This window comes from Centropristis striata, chromosome 2, assembly GCF_030273125.1.
Source record: "Centropristis striata isolate RG_2023a ecotype Rhode Island chromosome 2, C.striata_1.0, whole genome shotgun sequence".
Taxonomy (NCBI): domain Eukaryota; kingdom Metazoa; phylum Chordata; class Actinopteri; order Perciformes; family Serranidae; genus Centropristis; species Centropristis striata.
The window spans coordinates 38,275,156-38,297,190 of NC_081518.1; the positions used below are offsets into that span (position 1 = coordinate 38,275,156).

The 22,035-nt window shown below is 39.4% G+C and overlaps 1 protein-coding gene across 1 annotated transcript; it reads left to right on the forward strand.

Moving 5' to 3' along the window:
- The first annotated feature begins 5,604 nt into the window (after positions 1-5,604).
- Positions 5,605-21,851, forward strand: LOC131985514 (xaa-Pro dipeptidase-like). The gene is made up of 16 exons (XM_059350671.1): positions 5,605-5,854; positions 6,887-7,003; positions 7,774-7,957; positions 8,504-8,631; positions 9,630-9,693; positions 11,730-11,777; positions 12,861-12,922; positions 14,620-14,664; positions 15,489-15,564; positions 16,409-16,455; positions 18,206-18,274; positions 18,967-19,044; positions 19,378-19,526; positions 19,818-20,002; positions 20,674-20,865; positions 21,416-21,851. The coding sequence occupies exons 2-16, from the start codon at positions 6,987-6,989 to the stop codon at positions 21,554-21,556; spliced, it is 1,485 nt and encodes a 494-aa protein (XP_059206654.1). The 5' UTR covers positions 5,605-5,854; positions 6,887-6,986; the 3' UTR covers positions 21,557-21,851.
- Positions 21,852-22,035: the final 184 nt, after the last annotated feature.

Below are 22,035 nucleotides of genomic sequence, written 5' to 3' on the forward strand. Positions count from 1 at the left end.
AAATGCTATCGATTTTAACTTCATCCAGTAGCTCGGAGGCCGGCAGTTAACAGAGATAGCCTTTGACCAATAAGCTGTAACATTAAAGTGAAATCCTGTGCAGAAGTAAAATATTGCTTTAACACCATGAATAACCTCTTCAGGGTTGAGAGCCAGTGAACCTCTCAATGTTATCTGTCCTCTTAAGTCACTGACCACTGTGAGCGTTCAATATTGTTTTCCTCCCGTTGTTCCCGCATAGTTACAAGAGTGATCATGGGATGTTTTGAAAGGTACGTTTTAACTCATCTGTCCCCAAAGCCACCCTTTATGGCAGATTTTAAGATTTAACCTTCCCCTGTACGTGATTGCTTGGTGTATATTCACGGATCCCCCGCTGTCCAAACAGTACATCTTATCCAGAGGGGTACCTCAAGGGTCAGTGATAGGCACTCTTCTCTTATCAATATACACTACTTGGCGCAACCATCCGCACTTGGCGTAACCATGGTTTTTCTTACAATGATGACGCCTATGATACCCATCTATTCATGTCCTTTCCACCAAACAACCTAACTGCCATAGCTCCTATCTCTTTCTGACTGAACACCACCTTCAACTAAACCTCTCCAAAACATTTGTCATCCCGGCCTGTCCTACTGTATATCAGCCATTTATATTCAGTTCCGATCAAAACAACTTGCGGCCACAACTACCTGACCTTTAAAGTTCATGTGGCCACAATTGTCTGATCGTGCCGATTCTCCCTATACAACATTAGGAAGATCAGAGCCTCCTGACCGAGCATTAAACAACTCCTGGTACAGACCCTCTTCATATCATGTTTAGACTACTGCAACTCTCTAGCAGGTCTGCCTGCTTGCACCTTCAAGCCTCTGCAGATGATCCAGAACGCTGCGGCACATCTGGTCTTCAACCAGCCCAAACAATGTCACTCCGTTACTCATCTCTCTGCACTGGCTCAGAGTTACAGCCCACATCAAATTCCAAAACCTGTCTCATGCCTACAAAACAGCAACTGGCACAGCTCCTGCCTGCCTAGATTCCTTTATTCATGTCCACAAACCCTCCTGCTCACTACACTCTTCCAGTGAAAGGTGCCTGCATCCTGCACCACTGCAGGGCCCTACATCTCAAACTAGACTCTTTTCCTCTGTAGTTCCCCGGTGGTAGAATGAACTTCCAAACTTCATCCGATCTGCTGAGTCCCTCTCAATCTTTAAGAAAAGACTAAAGACCCAGCTCTTAACTGATCACCTTCACACATAATGGTACATGGATGGGAAAAGAAAAAAGAGCACTATTTGCACCGTTCTTATGCACTGCCTGATAGCACCTACTTAACTAAATAATTACCTAATAGCATATGGAAACCATCTCTGCTACTGTCACTTTCATTTGAAAAAGATGGATGACTCGTCACTCATCCACATGCACCTTCTTCCCGTTGTACAAAAATGAAGCCAAAATATCCTGGAGGTCTCAGCCGTACACCTGCCCGCCTACAAGCACAATCACAGCTGACAATCATGACATCACACTCCCTTTTCATAGCATCACATAGCTAAATAAAATCGGATTATAAAAATCAAGGTGTCACCTGAACATACATCAGCGTGATAAGAATAACCTTAAATGACAGAAACCATCCATGGGAAAAATTATTTGACGTGTACTTAGCAGACTGGAAAATATAACATTGAGGGGGCGGGGTTTATGACCTATACTGCAAACTGCCACTAGAGGGCGATCAATGTGTTTTGGCTGCGCTTTTGTGCAGTTGAAGTTGTCATTTTAACCATATTTTGGCATGTGACATGAGCAGCCCTGTGATAGCCTTGCTGTACCCCACCTCTGCCCAAAGTCAACTGGGTTTGGCTCCAGCCCCCCGCGACCGAGTTCGGATAAGTGGTTACGAATAATGAATGCATGAATGAACTGAGCAGCAGGTGAACCCGCTGGGTCAGAGGACGAACAAACAGAAGCGTCATCAGCAAGGCTGATACTGAGGAACTGGAAGAGCATGTGCACGCCGGGGCTTGCAGAGTGGACCCAACTGATGACAGACTGCATCTTTTGAATATATGATTGCCAGGAAAAACAATGTTAAAGGGAATTTCCATTTAGTATGGGATTATTTTGTTCGATACATTAAGGACTTGTCACAGTAAGCATATGTTGTTGTCCTCGTTTTGGGTTGACTGCCTGTTTTTTTTGTTTTTTTTTGTTTTTTTTTAATTTATTTTTAAATTTATTTTTTTTTCTGTCTGTTTTTGGTGTCTGTCTCGGCTGTTTGTAAGTGTTTGTATTATATGTTGAAAAATTAAAAAAATTTAATAAATTAAAATATAAAAAAAAAAAAAAAAAAGAAGCGTCATGCCTCAGAGCATGTTGATGCTCCAGTTACTTTATGATTGTTATTTTAGGAGCAGTTGATTATGTACTATGGAGTTCTTGCTTGTTGGTTTGCTACACCATGTCACATACTTTACATCCCTATAATGAGTATCCCAGGTAGGTCTGACACTGTGTACATGGCCCTTATAATTATACTAAGCATACAGTAAAGTATAGTATGAAATGCAGTTAAAAACCTATAAAACATGCAATTACATACAAGGCAGATAGATTACTACGGTGATTATAATAAAAAGGAGATCAAACTATATTTTGTTTTCGTCATGTTGGACATTGTGTCACAGTGAAAGTGACGCAATGTCACAAAAAACACACATTTCAACAGAGAAAAACTACCGAGCCACAATTGTCTGCTTGTAGCTTCAAGCTGGGAGCAAAACACAAAGAGTAATTACAATGGTAAGTTAAAAATGTTTTGTTTGTATATATCAGCTGTCAGTCACCCTCATTTGCTTTTGCTCTGCAAGAAGCTGCAGGAAACATGGACTTGCCATTTTACACAGCTTTGGGATGCTGTCCAGATCAATAGTGTTTAATGTGCTGAAACGTGTGATGATTAAACAATTAGTGCTGAATGAATTCTAAAAAGGCATGTAGTCAGAAAGGGGGCAGTCAGAGTCCTTTAGCTAATTACTGTATTCTGTGATCTCTGTTGTGCTGACATTATTTAGTTTCCCTGTGCTCTGTTGGGGGTTTTCTCTGAAGGCCTACTTTATTTTCCTTGCAGCCTGTTCCAGCACTACTGCTACACTAAGGGAGGGATGCGCCACACCTCATACCTCTGTATCTGTGGAACGTGAGACATTGTTCATTAATTTTTTCTCGTTTCATTTATGCTAATCCACAAAAACTGTCTGCTTCAACCGTACAACATCAACTTCCTCTTTGTTGCAGGGTTGCTTTCAGATAGCAGCATCATTATAGATGAAGGATATTGAGACACAGTTGCTAATCATGCTTTGACCTTTATTTTTATTAAAGGCCATGTGTAATGAGTATTTCCTGAGAGTTTGTTGTTAGTGGAAGCAAGCTATTTTCATTTTCAAATTAAGGACATGATCATCACAGCTATTCTTTAAAAAGGCACTGTGTCTGTTTATTCTATTTAAAAGGTAAAAAGAAATTGATGAAACATTGATTTTTTAAAAATGTGTAATTTATGAGTTATATTCAGTGTAATAAACACATTGCAGTGTAGTAGTTGTTCATAGTTATACTAAGTGTAGGAAATTAAAATGATATTAAGAAGGCAACTTTTGCCCAAACTGTCTGAAAAAAAAATTGGGGGGCACTTTTAAATAGTTATTAATCATGAGTAAATAAAAAGCAAACTATTATCAGTTTTTTTTATTTAACAACACTGTGTGTGTGTGTGTGTGTGTGTGTGTGTGTGTGTGTGTGTGTGTGTGTGTGTGTGTGTGTGTGTGTGTGTAAGAGATGGAAACGGGAATTAAATTAAATTAAATAGTTGAGGAAAAAATATGGCTTAATGTAGGATTAGGATATTTTCCTCAGCTGTTAAATATTATTTATTCATTTATGTAAATCTTGGGGGCTGTTATTGCCCCTCGATCAGTTTTGAGGGGCATATTTGTCTTTTGCTTATGTCTTTTCAATTCAGAAATTGGGTTATTGTTTAACAACAGGGGGCATAATTCCTTCATTATCTACTATGGCCATGCTGGTGCTCCAAATGACAGCACAATTATGGATGGAGACATTTGGTGAGTAGCTTTCAGCATTTTTTTTTTAATTATTATTATTTTCAGCTGTTATTAGATGCAAGCACATCTTGTCACTGTCTGATAACTTACTCACAAACTACACAGATTCTCATAAAGGAGGAGATGTTGCACCTCTGTTGTCTATTTGTTGGAGTTCACCTAAGTGACATTGTTACTGTTCTACTTCAGTTGTGATATTTAGTGTTTCAGATATGTTTGTACATGTTTGTTATATTGTAAACTCAAACTCATAAACACTTTGGACACAAACCCAAAGCATTATTAGCATTACAGACAAAGATTTGACTGACTCAGTCCTGATGTTTTGTCCCCTACAGTCTGTTCGACATGGGTGGAGAGTACTACTGCTACACCTCAGACATCACCTGCTCCTTCCCAGCCAATGGCAAGTTCACTCCAGACCAGAGGGCCATCTATGAGGCTGTCCTCAAATCATCTGACTGTTAGGACTGACTGTTAGCAATGCTGTTATTGCTGCCATCAAACCAGGTTAGCATCTTTTAGTCAGTAAGTGTTCGAGTTAGGAAATTACTTCAATATAATTGTTTGTCGTCAAAGAATCTTGACCAGCAGAGTTAACAGCTAATTGTTTTGTTGCATTTTATAGGCCTTTTTTGTTGTTGTTGTTGTTGTTGTTTTAGGATCTTCCAAACAGTATTTCTTAACTTCTGATGTTCATGAGCAAAACTGCTTGTGTTGAAGGTGTGAAGTGGACTGACATGCACCGCATGGCTGACAGGGTTCACCTTGAGGAGCTTGTGAAGATCGGCATCCTGAATGGCAGTGTGGAGGACATGATGAAGGTCCACATGGGCTCTGTCTTCATGCCCCATGGCCTGGGACACCTGCTGGGCATCGATGTGCACGATGTGGGGGGATACCCTGAGGTAAGAACACAAGATGGCCCACATCAGAACCAATTATTGGTTTGTGTTGTTACAGTCAAAGTGCACAGGCAGAAGAAGAAAACACATTCCTGTTTCTCCAATACTGACGTGTCATCAATAATGGAGAGACTCTCAGTGTAGAAGTGAGAGCGGAACAAAAAGAGGCCAAGCTGTGGGAACGAGTTCAGGATGAGGGCAGGGGAGAGGGGAAGGTAAAATGTTGTCTGAACTCTGAACACAGACAGTTTCAGGTTGTGGCGGAGGATTTTGAACAGTTATGCACTTCTGACAAAGAAATGGAGAAGACAGTAAACCCATAGAAGCTTCAGTGGAACTGCTGAGTGTTCAGCAGCTGAAGGTGTCACTGTGTGAAGCAGGGCTCGCTGTATGTGAATACAATGCTCCATCTGTGGCACCTTAATTATAATCTGCCAGAGAAACTCAGATATTTTACAGTCTGAAGGAACGGATTCACAAAAAATATTGAACACTTGAAAAATGTTTGCAGTCTTTTCAACTGTGTAGCTCTGGTTTCAACAAAATTGTACTGTCCAGGGGGTGGAGCCTATCAATGAGCCTGGACTGAGGAGTCTTCTGATGGGCTGCCTGGTGCAGGAGAGGATGGTCCTCACCGTGGAGCCTGGCATATACTTCATCAACCACCAGCTGGATCAGGCCCTGGTTTAAAATTAAGCTAACTACTGAGTACCAATTTAACAGGGAATGGATCATATTGTCTAAAGCTGGAAAAATTGGGGAAAAGTTATTTTCCCTTTTGTGGCAGCATCACCAGCTGCAGCCAAGGTTTGTGGTGTGTTTTTTGTTTGTACAACTATGTATGTATTATTAAAATGATCAGTTATCAGATATCTTGCATTTTTACAAAACAAGGGTGTTAAAATAAAACCGACTACAGAAAAGTGTTAAGTATGTTAAGTTGATCTAAATGTAAAAGCCACACTTGCAAGTATTGGCCAGCAGGGGCCGCTGTCATTCTTTAATGAAAAATGGTGATTTACTGTATACTACAGACATGCTGCACATTTATTTATTAAATTATTGCACCATGGCATCAGTCAGGATGGGATCTGACACTTTTATTCATTACAAGAAAAAAAGTAAATATCATTTTATAAATGTATTTTGCATTTTATTCCCCTTGGTGAGCATTTCACACTCAGAGTTTCAGTCCTACTCTATCTTCTCTAGAGCCCCATATCAGACTTAAAACTTTATAATAACAAACTTGGGACCTATGGCATTCACAGGATGTATGGCTTCCTTAGGTATATTGACAATTAGCTGGTTTCCCAGCACTTCCCAGAACTGAAGTCACAGAACACTTACAGCAAGCTTGTTTGAAAAACTCACTGACCTAAGCACCTTCTTCAGCACCTTCTACATAGAAAAAGAACTGAAACCAGATATCATGTGGTACTCTACACATTAATAATACACACACACACACACACACACACACACACACACACACATGTAAAAATATATATATAAACAAATTAGGAAGCCTACTCAAAAATGTAATAACGAGGCAAAAACCACAAACGGTTTACATCCTACTGCAAAAACACATTGCATATGTGGCTTTTGTATTGTACTGTACTGTACTAGCAATGTGACATTCAGGGATGGAGGATTTTTTTCCCCCACCAATATATACATTGGCAAGTGGGCCTGCATGTTTCGACCCCTCGTCTTTCTATTTTTTCATTTTAACGGTTATTCATTTCTTGAATTGACTGCAGCACTTCGTAAACGACAGTCGAAGTTGGTAAAATAAGATCCTGACAGCCTGTGTATATAACTACTCTGTTGAAGCTGGTACTTCCTGAAGACCTGAACGCAGCACAACGCCGTATAAAATTCACGTGATTTCTGTCAGCACGTCACGCACGACAGTCTGGACCAGCGCATCAACATGGCTGCAGCATCACAGTGAGTTGAGCTTTATAAATCTTTTTTGACAGCGCTATGACTGACTAGAAATGTGTTTCTTTTATGTCAGATAATAAAGAGTCTTTATGACATAATGTAATCCATTGCAACACTAGACTTTCCTTCAAAAATTAACATAGTTTAACAAGAACCTCACACACAATCATAAAAATGGGTGTGCATATTACATTTCACGTTCTTTTTTTTTTAACGCTGGGCTACTGTCTGCAGGGTAGTGGGATTGCAGTATGTCTACCTCCTTCAATAATAAAATAATTTAACCACCTTACTGGGGCTGATCTGTCCTCACTGATACACAGTTAAACTTGTGTACTCCACAAGCAGTGAATGACACAGAAATCTTTGAGCCATAAAATACTCTGAGGTTGGATTAACCTTTGGAAAAGTTCAAGGTGAATCAGATATGTCTTATCAGAATAGCCGTGGGACAGAGACCAAGACCTATCACTTACAAAGATGTATGTCTATCTATGGCTTAACTCTTTCTGAAGCAGACTGGACAGAGGTTCATGGGCCACTCCAGGCTGAAATGTGCTGACCGAATCCTGAGGATTTCCTTCAGGGAGAACTAAAAACATAATGGGACCTGTTAAAGCGGATTAGCTAAACAACTTCCCAAATAATTTGCTATCAAAGCTGTGCAGTTAATGACAGTGTTGTAATCTTAACTAATCTTGACCTGGAGTCCTTCAACTGCATGTCTGTCCCTTCAAACAGTACTGCATCCTATGTTCTCTCTGTCCTTTCAGACCTGTCTACTGGCTGGGTAATGACACCCTGAGGGTGTCCGCTGCTCTGTTTGCCGAGAACCGTCGGCGACTTTGCAAAGGGCTGAAAGACAAAGATGGAGTGGTGTCACAGTCAGTGGTGGTGCTGCAGGGAGGAGAGCAGAAGCAGAGGTACTGCACCGACACAGACGTGCTTTTCAGACAGGTAGGTAGTCTGTAGTTGACTCTAGGATCAGAGCAAAACTGGCTGAAGTGGGGTCAAGGTCTTGCATTTATTTATCCATTTAATTTATCCGTCCATCAATCCATGAACCCAAAGCAAGCGGTCTCCTTTTAGTTAGTTGTGTCCAATTCCTAAAGCTTTTCAAACAAGGTGCCACAAAAACCTCACCTGGCTTCTCCAAAAATAAAGTCCAACTCTCAGCTTTTTTTTGCAGCGTTAATCTTTCTGCCCTGTCAAATTATGTAGGCCAGCCACTCTACAGAGAAATAACTTATGTTCATGAGCTATTCTTTCCCCAACATTCCTATCTCAGCTTGTGACTATAATTGGTTCGAGACAAAAATCAAAGGACTCATTAAAATAGTTGTATTCTTGTTGTTGCTCTTTATTCACCTCTGTAAACTGGTCTCACCAAGGACAACGTTGTACTTTTCTTATGTAATATTCTGACCAGAAGTAACTTTCTCTTCTAGCGGACTATTCTAATCTCCCTCACTAATGCTCTGACTGATTCTTTTAATTCTGCAGGAGTCTTTCTTCCACTGGGCTTTTGGAGTAACCGAGCCTGACTGTTATGGAGCCATTGATGTGGACTATGGGAAATCCATCCTTTTTGTTCCCAAACTGCCCGAGAGCTATGCTACTTGGATGGGAGAGTGAGTCACACTAATCTTCAAAGAGCGGTGTACATGGCCAACAATCGTCACCAGCTGCTCCATAGCTGTGAGCTGAAACTTGAAGAAAGGGTTGACAAAGTCATGTGCTGCACAGTTACATCTTTTACACCCAGTATAAACATGTTTTATTTTAAATGCCACCATGACCAACCATTTAAGATCTAGATTTCACCAAAACCACCTCAGACATGTTGGACTATACTGATACCAAAGTGTGCTTCAGTATTTCCAGTCCATGTCCTAAATGTGTAAAAAGAGCAACTTGCTGTTTTTTAGTATTTCTTAAAGTTTTACTTGTTTTACTTGCATTTTGTTGCTGGTGTTATGATTTAAAGTAATCTGAAGGCTCTTGTTTGCTTCTGCTTGATCTATAAACCTCAAAGCATCTTTCGTCATCTTACATTCATTAAAAAAAATACTTTATCACTTAAAAGGCTGTGGCTCAGTTGGGAGAGTTGGTTGGCCCCCAACCGAAGGGTTGGTGGTTCGATCGCTGACCATGGCAGCCTACATGTCGAAGTATCCTTGAGCAAGATACTGAACCCCAAATTGCTCCCGATGTGCTGTGTTCATCGGTGTGTGAATGAATTCCCAATGGTGGCAGGTGGGACCGTTTAGGGTAGCCTCTGCCACCAGTATGAATGTGTGTGTGAAAGGGTGAATGAGCGCAGTCTGTATTGTAAAGAGCTTTGAGTGGTCGCAAAGCGACTAGAAAAGCGCTATATAAGTGCAGGTCCATTTAAAAGTTGCTTTGCCAGCACTTGAAAAGCTGTGTCCTTCATCATTTGTTTTGCTTTCTCCCTTTTGATCTCTGTCCTGAATGCTATAGTTGTGATAATTTCTACCTAAACTGCAACAAAACTCGTGCATTGTGTTTTTAGAGATTGATTTCTTGAAATGCAAACTATAGGATAGAGTATAAGTTTCTTTTTGTTGACTTTAATTTTATTAGTTGTGTCTTTTGCATCTATTGACAGGATCTTTCCTAAAGAGCACTTCAAGGAGAAGTATGCTGTGGATGAGGTGCATTACACCTGTGACGTAAGTCTGCCTGTGCTGGTCTGTAGAGTGTAGTGTGTGTGTGATGTTCAGCCATGAAGTTACAGCATTTGTGCCTCTGTGGATTGTTTAAAAAGTGAAAGTCATCATTCTGTTATATGAACCACCTGGCAAAGCTATTGTTGCCGGCAGAATTGCCTACATTTTTGGATTTATTTTATTTTTGTAGTCGGACCTCCTGCAGTAGTTGACATTGTTTATATTTTTAGTTCCAATCATGTAGTTCATGACTGAGAAAATGTGGACAGTAATTGGGCTCATAACAAACGGCAACCTCCATCTGAAAAGTGAAGCCATTGCAGAAGTGCCTTAAATCTGCATTCTCTCTGATGACCAGCAGGGGGCGACTCTACTGGTTGCAAAATGAGGTCCAATTGTAATCTATGAGAAAAACACTACACCTCCATTTGTTACCTAAGTGAACATTTCCCTAATAAGTGTATGGTCTAATCAGCTAGTTTCAAGTCTTCGTCAATACAGCATGATGTTAATTTGAAGTAAATAGACGTTAGGTCAGAGTCTGCTTTAGGGCTTTGCTTTTATTTAGAATTTTATTCTAAACTTGTAACCTGCAGATCCATTCTCTTCCCTTTTGTCTAACCTACAAAATGCATAACAGTTCAGACCGTCTATTATTACATATTTTGAGAGTTTAGGAAAACAGTCATGTGTATGGGTGTTGACAACAGATTCCCAGGGGAGCTATACTGGAGGGCTGATGGCTCCGGAGCTATTTTTATTTAATATAATCACACTATAATATTACAGCGTTCACTAGCCAACACACTTAGAAGTGTGCCTTTTGAAATAACCACACACAAATTTATATTTGAACTGTGACCTTTTAATGACAGCCTGATGATTTTGCAGATATTTTTACATATCTGCACCTGCCTGAGGTGTTAGAATTACTAATTAGTCACAGGTTAAGATGTTAATTATCACCTAATTAAAGTCCAATTCTTCCAATAAGCAATAGCAGCTCAACACTGCACCATATTATTAGAAAATATTTTTTTTAGAAGTGCCACAAAGAAGAAATCAGTTGCTGGTGTTCAGCATTCAGTTGTTATGCTGCTGAGAGAAGGACCTAAAAGAACCATTTTTCTTTTATTTATTTTTTTTATCAGAACTAGGTCATGAATATTTGAGCAGTTTTCTATTTTTTTCACTTGTACATGAGAAGTGTTGTTGCACACACACTTTTATCAGCACAGCCCTGCTCAACATACAAACCCTTTTTAGATGTTTGAATGCAGCAGTCGTTGGAGAACAATGTGAATGTGTTTTTATTCCTACATTTCTGGCTGGTGTTAACCTTCATGATTTATTGTTATCCGTATTTTTTGGATATGACAGTGTTTAAAGAACATTGCAATTTTGAGCAATGAGCCACAATCCTTTTCGAACCGTTCTCATTTGGCTTCAAATAAGCTCTTTAATTAAAAAAAAACCCAGAAGCGTTCACATTGTTTTGTTATCTTTGCTATCCCCAAAGTTCTTTCATCTGGGGTTAACGTGATGCAGAAGTGTGTTTTACTCAAGTGTTTAACAGCTCCTGCACATATATTTCTGCATGAAATCCTCTTAAAAGTTAAAAGGTCTGCAAATTATTGATATTCAATCAAAAAAATGAAATAAATTGAAATACTGCAGCTAATCATTGCCTCATCGGATCCTTGCTTAAGTGAGAATGATATCAGCATTTTAAAATGTTTAGTGTAAGCATTTAATCTACTCTACTAATAAAAACAATGCTCAATATCACCAATGTCTGTGAGCACTAATCCAGGGATCTGTTATCTGACATTTAGGCTGTTGGCAGCAGAGTAATAAAGTCGCTTGAGGTTTGTCATTCAGTCTGCTGCTGAGTACCAGAGAGACCACGTAGCCACAACGGTGTCTGCCACAGTGACCTTTATTCTGCAGACTGAGAGCTGGAGGAGACAGGTGCTCGTTGTCTCTGCAGCTCTACTGTGTCTCAGTCTTCTAATTAATCCCTGTCTGCTTTCTTGCAGATTGTTGATGTCCTGTCCAACCTGACTGCAGCAGTGCTCCTAACACTGGTATGTTATCACTCTTTCCTACCAGATTACATTAGTGATATATAGGTTTATTTAATATCAGATGAATGATCACAGAACTAAATCTTGAAGCGTAGTGTGGGAGTATTTTACCCAGCCACCTTTAAGGATGGTATCCTGGAAAAGATTCAGTCATCTACCTGATCCTTCCTCACCTTGCCTGTCACATTATATGAAATATAAAAACACTAGGGCCAGGTATCACCACTTATTTCCTGTATCAGTATGATTCCAATTCAATTGAATATTGATATGATTGGGGATATTTCAGTTACAGTACAAATTATTTCTTGGACATGAAAATGATTCTCAGAGGACTACTGCTGCTAATTGTACCAGCAACCCTTTAGCCTTGTGCATAATTAAAAATGTGTTTATATTAAGAATTCCGGTATGAATCCATTGCGCATATTTGGTATCTGAGAGATTAATGTGGTTAAAACTTCACAAATCCAGCAAAATATATATTACCAGATCAATCGCTGGATTTTATTAATCAATATCTCATCATTCAAATGAAGACTGATTTGAAATCAGAAATCGCTGAAAAAACAGTGCCCTTCTTTTATTTCCTGTGTAGGCAGTTACATTTTGATACAAAATACCTCAATCTTTAACACCGTCACCTTTTAGAAAAGCTAATTATTGTTTTGATCAACACCTTAAAAGTGCAGTGTCAGTATATATGTAAATGCAATCAAACAATTGTATAAGAATAGAATATTCTGGCAGCTGTAGAAGAGATCATCAGCCTGGATATGTACCATGTAATGTAAGACACGAAGACGAACACGAGACAAGAAAAACTAATTAAAAACTAAATGCAACACATCCAGAATCTAGAGTTTACATAAACAAATGTTTATAAGTTTGAAGATAGAATACTGTCTTTGTAACTTTTTTTTAATTATATTTTTTAATATATATCAAAGGATTAGTGAATAATCGCATTCTTTTTTATCTAAATCTTAGAAAATGTCCCAACTTTTCTGGAGGGGTTGTACTTTGATATGACTGCACTTGATGATGATTTCACTTGTTTTTATGTTTGTTTTTTCCATGCAGCGAGGTCAAAATACAGATAGCGGGAGTATCTGCCGTGAAGCATCTTTTGAAGGAATTAGCCGGTATGTGTAATATTTTGCATTAACATAATTGTACTTTGTTTGTGGAGGTTATTGGGTTTTTTGTTTGTTTTTTATTCCAAGGATACAACAGACTCGCATGTATACTGATTAACCCAATTCTAAATATAATTTAATTAAGTAAACAATCTTGCTTTTGTTTCTTACTTATCCCTTAATGGCAATGTAACTGTTGTTGATCTGTGTTTGGTTGTAGCTCCATGACTTGATTTGTGTATTACAAAACAATAATAACAAGAACAGCAGCAAAGTCCTCAGTTCTCATTCTGCTTGACTTGTCAGCTGCGTTTGACAAAGTTAACCATCATCCTCCTCTCTACTCTCTCTAAAATGGGCATCTCTGGCTTGGCTCTGTCCTGGTTTGATTCCTACCTCAAAGGACGCTCATTCAGTGTATCCTGGCATGGACAGTTGTCTTCTTTGTCTTGCCTCACCACAGGGGTTCCCCAGGGCTCAGTGCTGGGACCCCTGCTATTCGCTATCTACACCACCTCTCTGGGTGAGGTTATCCGCTCACATGGCTTTTCCTATCACTGCTATGCAGATGACACTCAGCTCTATATGTCATTTCCTCTTGATGACCCATCGGTCACTGCACGGGTCTCTGACTGCCTCTCAGACATAGCCACTTGGATGAAGGCACATCACCTCCAGCTGAACCTTTCAAAAACTGAACTGCTGGTCCTCCCTGCTAAACCTATAATACACCACAACATCAACATCGACTCCCTGTGTCTTGCCCCCACCAAGGTGGTGCGAAACTCAGGGGTGATGATTGATGACCAACTCACCTTTTCCAGTCATGTTGCCTCAGTTACCCGGTCATGCCGCTTTGCACTTCACAACATCAGAAAAATCAGACCTTATCTAACTCAACATGCCACTCAACTCCTGACACAAGCTGTTGTCATCTCAAAACTTGACTACTGTAACGCCCTCCTGACAGGCCTGCCAGCCTGCACAATAAAACCACTTCAGATGATCCAGAACACGGCAGCGCGCCTGGTCTACAACCAGCCAAAAAGGTCACATGTCACACCGCTGCTCATTGAGCTCCACTGGCTACCTGTTGCAGCCCGCATGAACACCCTGATTCAGACATATGCTACCTCACGACCGTTGCGCTCTTCCAATGAACGGCGCCTGGCTCTGCCCCCCGTTGGTCCAAGGCAGTCCAGACTCTTTGCATTTCTTGTTCCCCGCTGGTGGAACCACTACCAGTTCCAACCAGAGCAGGGGCGTCCCTCTCTACCTTTAAAAAACTCCTGAAGACCCAGCTCTTCAGAGAGCATCTCCTTTCCTAGCACCACATGATAATTCTACTCCTCAAAGAATTGTCACTAGCACTTATTGATGCACTAATAGCTCTTACTTCACTAAACCTTGATTGTTTGCTTTTACTCTTCCTGTAAGTTGCTTTGGATAAAAGCGTCTGCTAAATGACTAAATGTAAATGTAAATTCTGTGTCAAACTGTTATTGAGTCTTTAAATTCTGAAAGTCATTGCCATGTCAGAATTTTGCAAAAGTAGGGATATGGGTGTGGGTGAGAGGAAGTTACAGGGAGAAGCATTCACCCATAGAGTAAAAAGACAGAATGTGGGGGGAAGAGATTTTCCTCATTGAACTTTGGCCACAGCTTCATTTATGTTTATAACATTACTTTTTTTTTTTTACCAGCTTCCAAGTGAACAACACTCTTTTGCACCCTGTCATTGTGGAATGGTAAGTAATTAAAATGTTATAACATGACTCCAAAACCCCACACAAGTTGAGAATAAAGACTGTACTGTTGTCTTTACCTTAATTACCTAAACATTTCTTGAGACAGATTTTGCCACTTTTAACTGCCACACCTTGGCAATTACAGCTGCCCAGTCAGGTAATTGTGTGCCTGCAATCAGAAAGAGAAGCTTTCCTTTGGCTTGTTTTTCCCCTTGCAGAGCGAGAAGCCAGTCCGCACAGATGTAATGGACTTCGTGCTTGCCTGGTTGTCCTTGGCATTACAGTGTGCAGCCTCCAGATGAATTGACATTTTCTAAAATAAGGAGGAATGCTTTTCAGGCACACCTCCTGGGGAGAAAGACTTGATTGAACCCCTCTGCTCCCTCTTCTCTGTAGAGCTCACATTTATTTTTTAAATTTCATTTCATTTACTTGAGTGTAACTATTGGTAACCACTGCATTGTGTTATTTATTTTGGTTCTATTCATGTAGAAGTCCTTTATACTCTCCTGTATGAAGCCACCCAAGGTGTAGCTACTGTTATCCAACAAAAATGAATAAGAAATGGTAAGATCACCAGGAGAGAACACATTAGTTCTAATTCAGTCTCAGCTTCGATTTAAACATTACACTTTATTGTGCTCTGAAACAATTTCAGCAGTGTGTATATTAGAATGGATTTCTCAAAAGTCTATTTCTTCCTTAAGCTCAGTGTGAGAGTTGAATTGGGTGTACTCTTCGACTGTACAGTCTATAAACTGGAAGTGTATCAATCAGAATGAGAGAGCTACCCTCTCAGTTCTTGTTTCTTTCTGTGTTTGCAGCCGTCTGACTAAGACTGACATGGAGCTGGAGGTCTTGCGATACACCAACCGGATTTCCAGTGAAGCTCATAAAATGGTAAGATCTTTCTCGGACAGACAGACGATGTGCAAGGGTACTCAAATTTAAAAATTTTCAAAAACAAAAAAAGAAAGGAGCAGAAAGAAACACTCTTTATGGCAGTATCAAGCAGTTTATTGAGTTTAAAACTCGTCCAAGGATTCAAGATGTCAGGATCCTCTCAGGCTATAAACTGTTTAAATGCTATCGATTTTAACTTCATCTAGTAGCTCGGAGGCCGGCAGTTAACAGAGATAGCCTTTGACCAATAAGCTGTAACATTAAAGCAATATTTTACTTCTGCACAGGATTTCACTGTAACACCATGAATAACCTCTTCAGGGTTGAGAAGCAGTGAACCTCTCAATGTTATCTGTCCTCTTAAGTCACTGACCACTGTGAGCGTTCAATATTGTTTTCCTCCTGTTGTTCCCCCACAGTTACGAGAGTGATCATGGGATGTTTTTAAAGGTACCTCGAATTCAAGATATAATCTTCCTTGTAGGTGTAAAAACTGAAAATGTTCCCCAAAATCAGCAAGAGCTTGAAGGCACTTGCACTGACTTGTATACTCTTTCTGCCTACTTTGTGTAAATCATGCAGAATGTGTTTTCACCTAGTTGTTATTGCTATTTTGCATATAAACTGTGAGTGAATATCAAATCATCAATTAATGTACATTTAAAAAGTGTTATTAGTCATATCAGAGAGGAACTTTGGGTGTGACATAGACAGAAGGTTAAGCATTTTGAGCCACCAGTTAGGTGCACACAGAAAACAAGCATTGCTTTGTGCATAGGGTTAACATTGAGATCTTGTTTTAGTTTCATCTAAATACACATATCACACTTTCTCTCTATAGATCATGAAGAGTGTGAAACCTGGACAGAAAGAATATGAAATGGAGAGGTAAGTGGTGCAGTTTGTCAATGGATGCTCTTTTTTCATACCAGAGATGTATTATTGTAAGCCCATGTCTGTCTACTCATATCTATGGTAATATCTAAGAATGTTATACAATACAATACAATGCAACAATACAATGTTGGTACTACAGCAGCCCTAGTTAGGGCCTCAGGGCAATCGCACCGAGCACTGGTCCCATACAGCAATAGCTGTAGGCAAATTCCACTCTACAGAAATAATTTATACATAGAAATGTAGGAAAATTTGTCTTCTCACTCACAATCCTCTGGTAAAGATGTCAGAGTTATAGTTTGGGCGTAGGACGCACAGATGATCCACCAACACGCATCAACAGCCTCATTGGGTCCCATATTAAAAACGCAGGGAGATATCGGAAAAAGGGAGATTGAACAGTTTTTTTAGATCGCTCTAACAAAGCTATTTTTTCATTTTTCTTAAAAAAAAAAAACATATGTAGACGTTCAGGAAAAACTCAGGACGCTCACTCGCTTTTGGTTTTGCCAAAAATGCTTTCTGTTCGAGGCCAGAAACCTCTGGCTGCTGTCACTCTTTTCCTAACATTAACAGGTGCCAGTTATTTCTGTTGATTGCTTTGATCTGATTGCCTTTGATCTTTGATGTGATTACAGTTACAGATACACACACACATGCGCATAAGCAGGCACACTCCTCACACATGCATACACATGCTTCTAACACACACACACACACACACACACACACACACACACACACACACACACACACACACACACACATACACACATACACACTTTGAGATTAAAGGGCATAGTTTGAAATCTCTGAAGAATCTCATCATAGTGTACACACCAGCAGTAGCCCCCGTGGCCCTTTCAGAATTTCCCCATAGGAAATTTTCTAGTTTATTTTTATGATTTCATTTTTCAAATAGTCTTATTAATTTTTTTTAATGTTGATACTCCAGTAACTATATGATTTTTATTACAGGTGCACCAGAGTAAGTATTATTTTGTACATTATGTTACATAATTCAACAGGTACTGTCAGGTGTACATGACTCCTTACTGTATGCTTATGAGTAGTAAAACCATGTAAAAATCCATCATTGTTTTGAATGAACTTGCCACTGCCGCCACTTACTGTACACGTACTGCCGCTGCTCTGTTACACAGCACTACCGTCTCCTCACACTTCATTCCATAATGCCAAATTGCAATGTGAATGGACGCCAATACTACGGCGTTGCAGAATCATTATGAATATCCAAAGGCAAAATGCCGGCAGAGCTTGTTACGGCACAGAGCTCGTTTCACAGTGAAACAATTTCTGATTTACCAAAAACACACATTTCAACGGAGAAACACAAAGAACTCATAAGTGTCTGCTTGTAACTTTTAAAGTCAAGCTTGGCGCAAAACATGAAGTGTAATTAATAATAGTAAGTTAATAATGTTTTGTATGATATATCAGCTGTAGTCACCCTCATTTGCTTTTGTTGTGTAAGAAGCTGCAGGACACATGGACTTGCCATTTTACACAGATCAATAGAAGTTTAATGCACTCAAACATGTGATGATTAAACAATTAGTGCTGAATGAATTCTGAAAAGGCATGTCAGAAAGTGAGAAAGGGGACAGTCAAAGTCCCTTAGCTTATTACTGAATTCTATGATCTCTGTTGTGCTGACATTATTTAGTTTCCCTGTTCTCTGTGGGGTTTTTCTCTGAAGGCCTATTTTTATTCTTTGCAGCCTCTTCCAGCACTACTGCTACACTAAGGGAGGGATGCGCCACACCTCATACCTCTGTATCTGTGGAACGTAAGGCATTGTTGATTCATTTTTTCCCGTTTCATTTATGATAATCCACAAAAACTGTCTGCTTCAACCGTACAACATCAACTTCCTCTTTGTTGCAGGGTTGCTTTCAGATAGCAGCATCATTATAGATGAAGGATATTGAGACACAGTTGCTAATCATGCTTTGACCTTTATTTTTATTAAAGGCCATGTGTAATGAGTATTTCCTGAGAGTTTGTTGTTAGTGGAAGCAAGCTATTTTCATTTTCAAATTAAGGACATGATCATCACAGCTATTCTTTAAAAAGGCACTCTGTTTATTCTATTTAAAAGGTAAAAAGAAATCGATGAAACATTGATTTTTTAAAAATGTGTAATTTATGAGTTATATTCAGTGTAATAAACACCTTGCAGTGTAGTAGTGTCCCCCAAAAAATTTGGGGGCACTTTTATATAGTTATTAATCATGACTAAATAAAAAGCAAACTATTATCAGTTTTTTTAATTTAACAACACTGTTAAATAAATTAAATAAAAATAATAAAAATATGGCTTAATGTAGGATTAGGATATTTTCCTCAGCTGTTAAATATTATTTATTCATTTATTTAAATCTTGGGGGCTGTTATTGCCCCTCGATCAGTTTTGAGGGGCATATTTGTCTTTTGCTTATGTCTTTTCAATTCACAAATTGTGTTATTGTTTAACAACAGGGGCAATAATTCCTCCATTATCTACTACGGCCATGCTGGTGCTCCAAATGACAGCACAATTATGGATGGAGACATTTGGTGAGTAGCTTTCAGCATTTAAAAAAAAATTATTATTATTTTCAGCTGTTATTAGATGCAAGCACATCTTGTCACTGTCTGATAACTTACTCACAAACTACACAGATTCTCATAAAGGAGGAGATGTTGCACCTCTGTTGTCTATTTGTTGGAGTGCACCTAAGTGGCATTGTTACTGTTCTACTTTGTGATCTAAAGTTGTGATCTTTGGTGTTTCAGCTATGTGTGTACGTTTATTGTCCTGTAGACAACTCAAAAACAATTTGGACACAAACCCAAAGCACTTTTAAATTACATTTAACTTAATTGGTTCTGATGTTTTGTCCCCTACAGTCTGTTCGACATGGGTGGAGAGTACTACTGCTACTCCTCAGACATCACCTGCTCCTTCCCAGCCAATGGCAAGTTCACTCCAGACCAGAGGGCCATCTATGAGGCTGTCCTCAAATCCTCCCGTGATGTCATGGCTGCCATTAGACCAGGTCAGCACCTTTTACTCCAATACACTCCACTAACCTAAATAAGTGCAGAAAAGTACTAAAAATGTAATATTTTGTCCTCAAAGAAATATAATATTGTTGCTTGTTTTGTTACATTTTATAAGCTTCTTTTATCTGTACAGATAAACATGTTAATAACCATTGCTGGGGTCTTGCAAATAGTATTTCTTTGTAAACTACACTTGTAAATCAACTTAGACTATCAACATGCATACTTATAATTTAGTTCAGCTAAAATTCTGCTCTTCATTAACAGAACTGCTTGTGTTGAAGGTGTGAAGTGGACTGACATGCACCGCATGGCTGACAGGGTTCACCTTGAGGAGCTTGTGAAGATCGGCATCCTGAATGGCAGTGTGGAGGACATGATGAAGGTCCACATGGGCTCTGTCTTCATGCCCCATGGCCTGGGACACCTGCTGGGCATCGATGTGCACGATGTGGGGGGATACCCTGAGGTAAGAACACAAGATGGCCCACATCAGAACCAATTATTGGTTTGTGTTGTAACAGTCAAAGTGCACAGGCAGAAGAAGAAAACACATTCCTGTTTCTCCAATACTGACGTGTCATCAATAATGGAGAGACTCTCAGTGTAGAAGTGAGAGCGGAACAAAAAGAGGCCAAGCTGTGGGAACGAGTTCAGGATGAGGGCAGGGGAGAGGGGAAGGTAAAATGTTGTCTGAACTCTGAACACAGACAGTTTAGGTTGTGGTGGAGGATTTTGAACAGTTATGCACTTCTGACAAAGAAATGGAGAAGACAGTAAACCCATAGAAGCTTCAGTGGAACTGCTGAGTGTTCAGCAGCTGAAGGTGTCCCTGTGTGAAGCAGGGCTCGCTGTATATGAATACAATGCTCCATCTGTGGCACCTTAATTATAATCTGTCAGAGAAACTCAGATATTTTTCAAGGAACGGATTCACAAAAAGTATTGAACACTTGAAAAATGTTTACTGTGGCAGTCTCTGTGCTTATGGAGCAAACTACATTTAGTCTGGGCTGCAGATAACTACAGCAGATTTTATATCCCAAAAAATTAAAGTTCAATACTATTATCAAAAAGTGTTATTGCAGAGTCTTTTCAACTGTGTAGCTCTGGTTTCAACAAAATTGTACGGCTGTCCAGGGGGTGGAGCGTATCAATGAGCCTGGACTGACGAATCTTCTGATGGGCCGCCTGGTGCAGGAGAGGATGGTCCTCACCGTGGAGCCTGGCATATACTTCATCAACTACCTGCTGGATCAGGCCCTGGCCAACCCCACCCAGAGCTGCTTCATTAACAACCAAGTGCTGGCTCGCTTCCGCGGCTTTGGAGGGGTCAGTCTGCTTCCATACTTTTATTTGGTTGTGTTTGTTACATTGGATTCACAAGAGGGGTCAATATTCATGTATATTTCAGACCTGAGGAATCAGAAAAGGTTTCTGAAGTCGTAATGGAAACCGAATGTTTTACAGTTTTTTTTTCATGAAAAAAATTCTGAACTGAAAAGTATTGTGAGGTCACAGACATTAATTAAATTTTAGGTCAGAGCCATGATGAATCTTATGGTTGTAAAATTCATAAAATGTGAGCTCTGTTAACATGGTAGCTTCATTAGCCTAGCACAATAGCACTGATCTAATATACATTGACCAGGGGCAGTTCTGGTCTTAATGTTAATGTCCACCTGTAAAAAGTGGTTTAGATAAAATGGCAAAACTGGGGAATCATCCACAGCCTGTGTCTGTTATCTTTATCACTGTTATATTTCTTCTCATATCATTAGACATAAATGGCATGAGAAGAATGATTACCAGTATCATACAATTGTAGAGGAAGAATATTCCTATAATGTCTGACTGACTACTGTGTCACTACTGTGTGCAGGTTCGTATTGAAGAAAACATCGCTGTGACAGCTGATGGTATAGAGCTGCTGACCTGCGTCCCTCGCACCGTGGAGGAGATTGAGGCTTTCATGGCCGAATCTGCAAAACCTTTCAGCCCCATCGTTAGTCAGAAATTCTGAATAATGTTTCACAATAAAGACCTGTATGCTGCAATATCATTATCTAACTGCAGATAAACAACATAGAATATTATTTGTGTACTCTCACATCACACTTAAAACTAAAGATTTTAATTTTTTATCTGATGAGCAAAAAAGTTTCATACAATATCTTTTACAGAGCTTTTATAATATTTTGAAAATTGTGATAAATGTTCGAATCACCTTAAGGGACAAACTCTACCTCAGTACATGCAATGTATTTATATACCTCCTGGAATGAGCCTTTTTTTTAAATAAATACTTTTTATTCTTATATTTTCCCCTTTGTAATCTTTGATTCACTGATTCTTCTTTGATTTAAGATGGAGCATTAAATCAACATCTATATTATAAAATGTGGAATGTCTTAAATATGTTTGTTTTAAGGGGAGCTGCCATTATGATGGATGACTTAAATCATGGACATATTTATTTATCCTATGTATGATGTAAAACTG

Excerpts from the sequence above, each read along its gene's own strand:
- LOC131985514 (XM_059350671.1), top strand. Across the intron at positions 8,632-9,629 it reads TATGCTACTTGGATGGGAGA|GATCTTTCCTAAAGAGCACT; the intron begins GTGAGTCACACT and ends ATCTATTGACAG. Across the intron at positions 12,923-14,619 it reads TCTTTTGAAGGAATTAGCCG|CTTCCAAGTGAACAACACTC; the intron begins GTATGTGTAATA and ends TTTTTTTACCAG.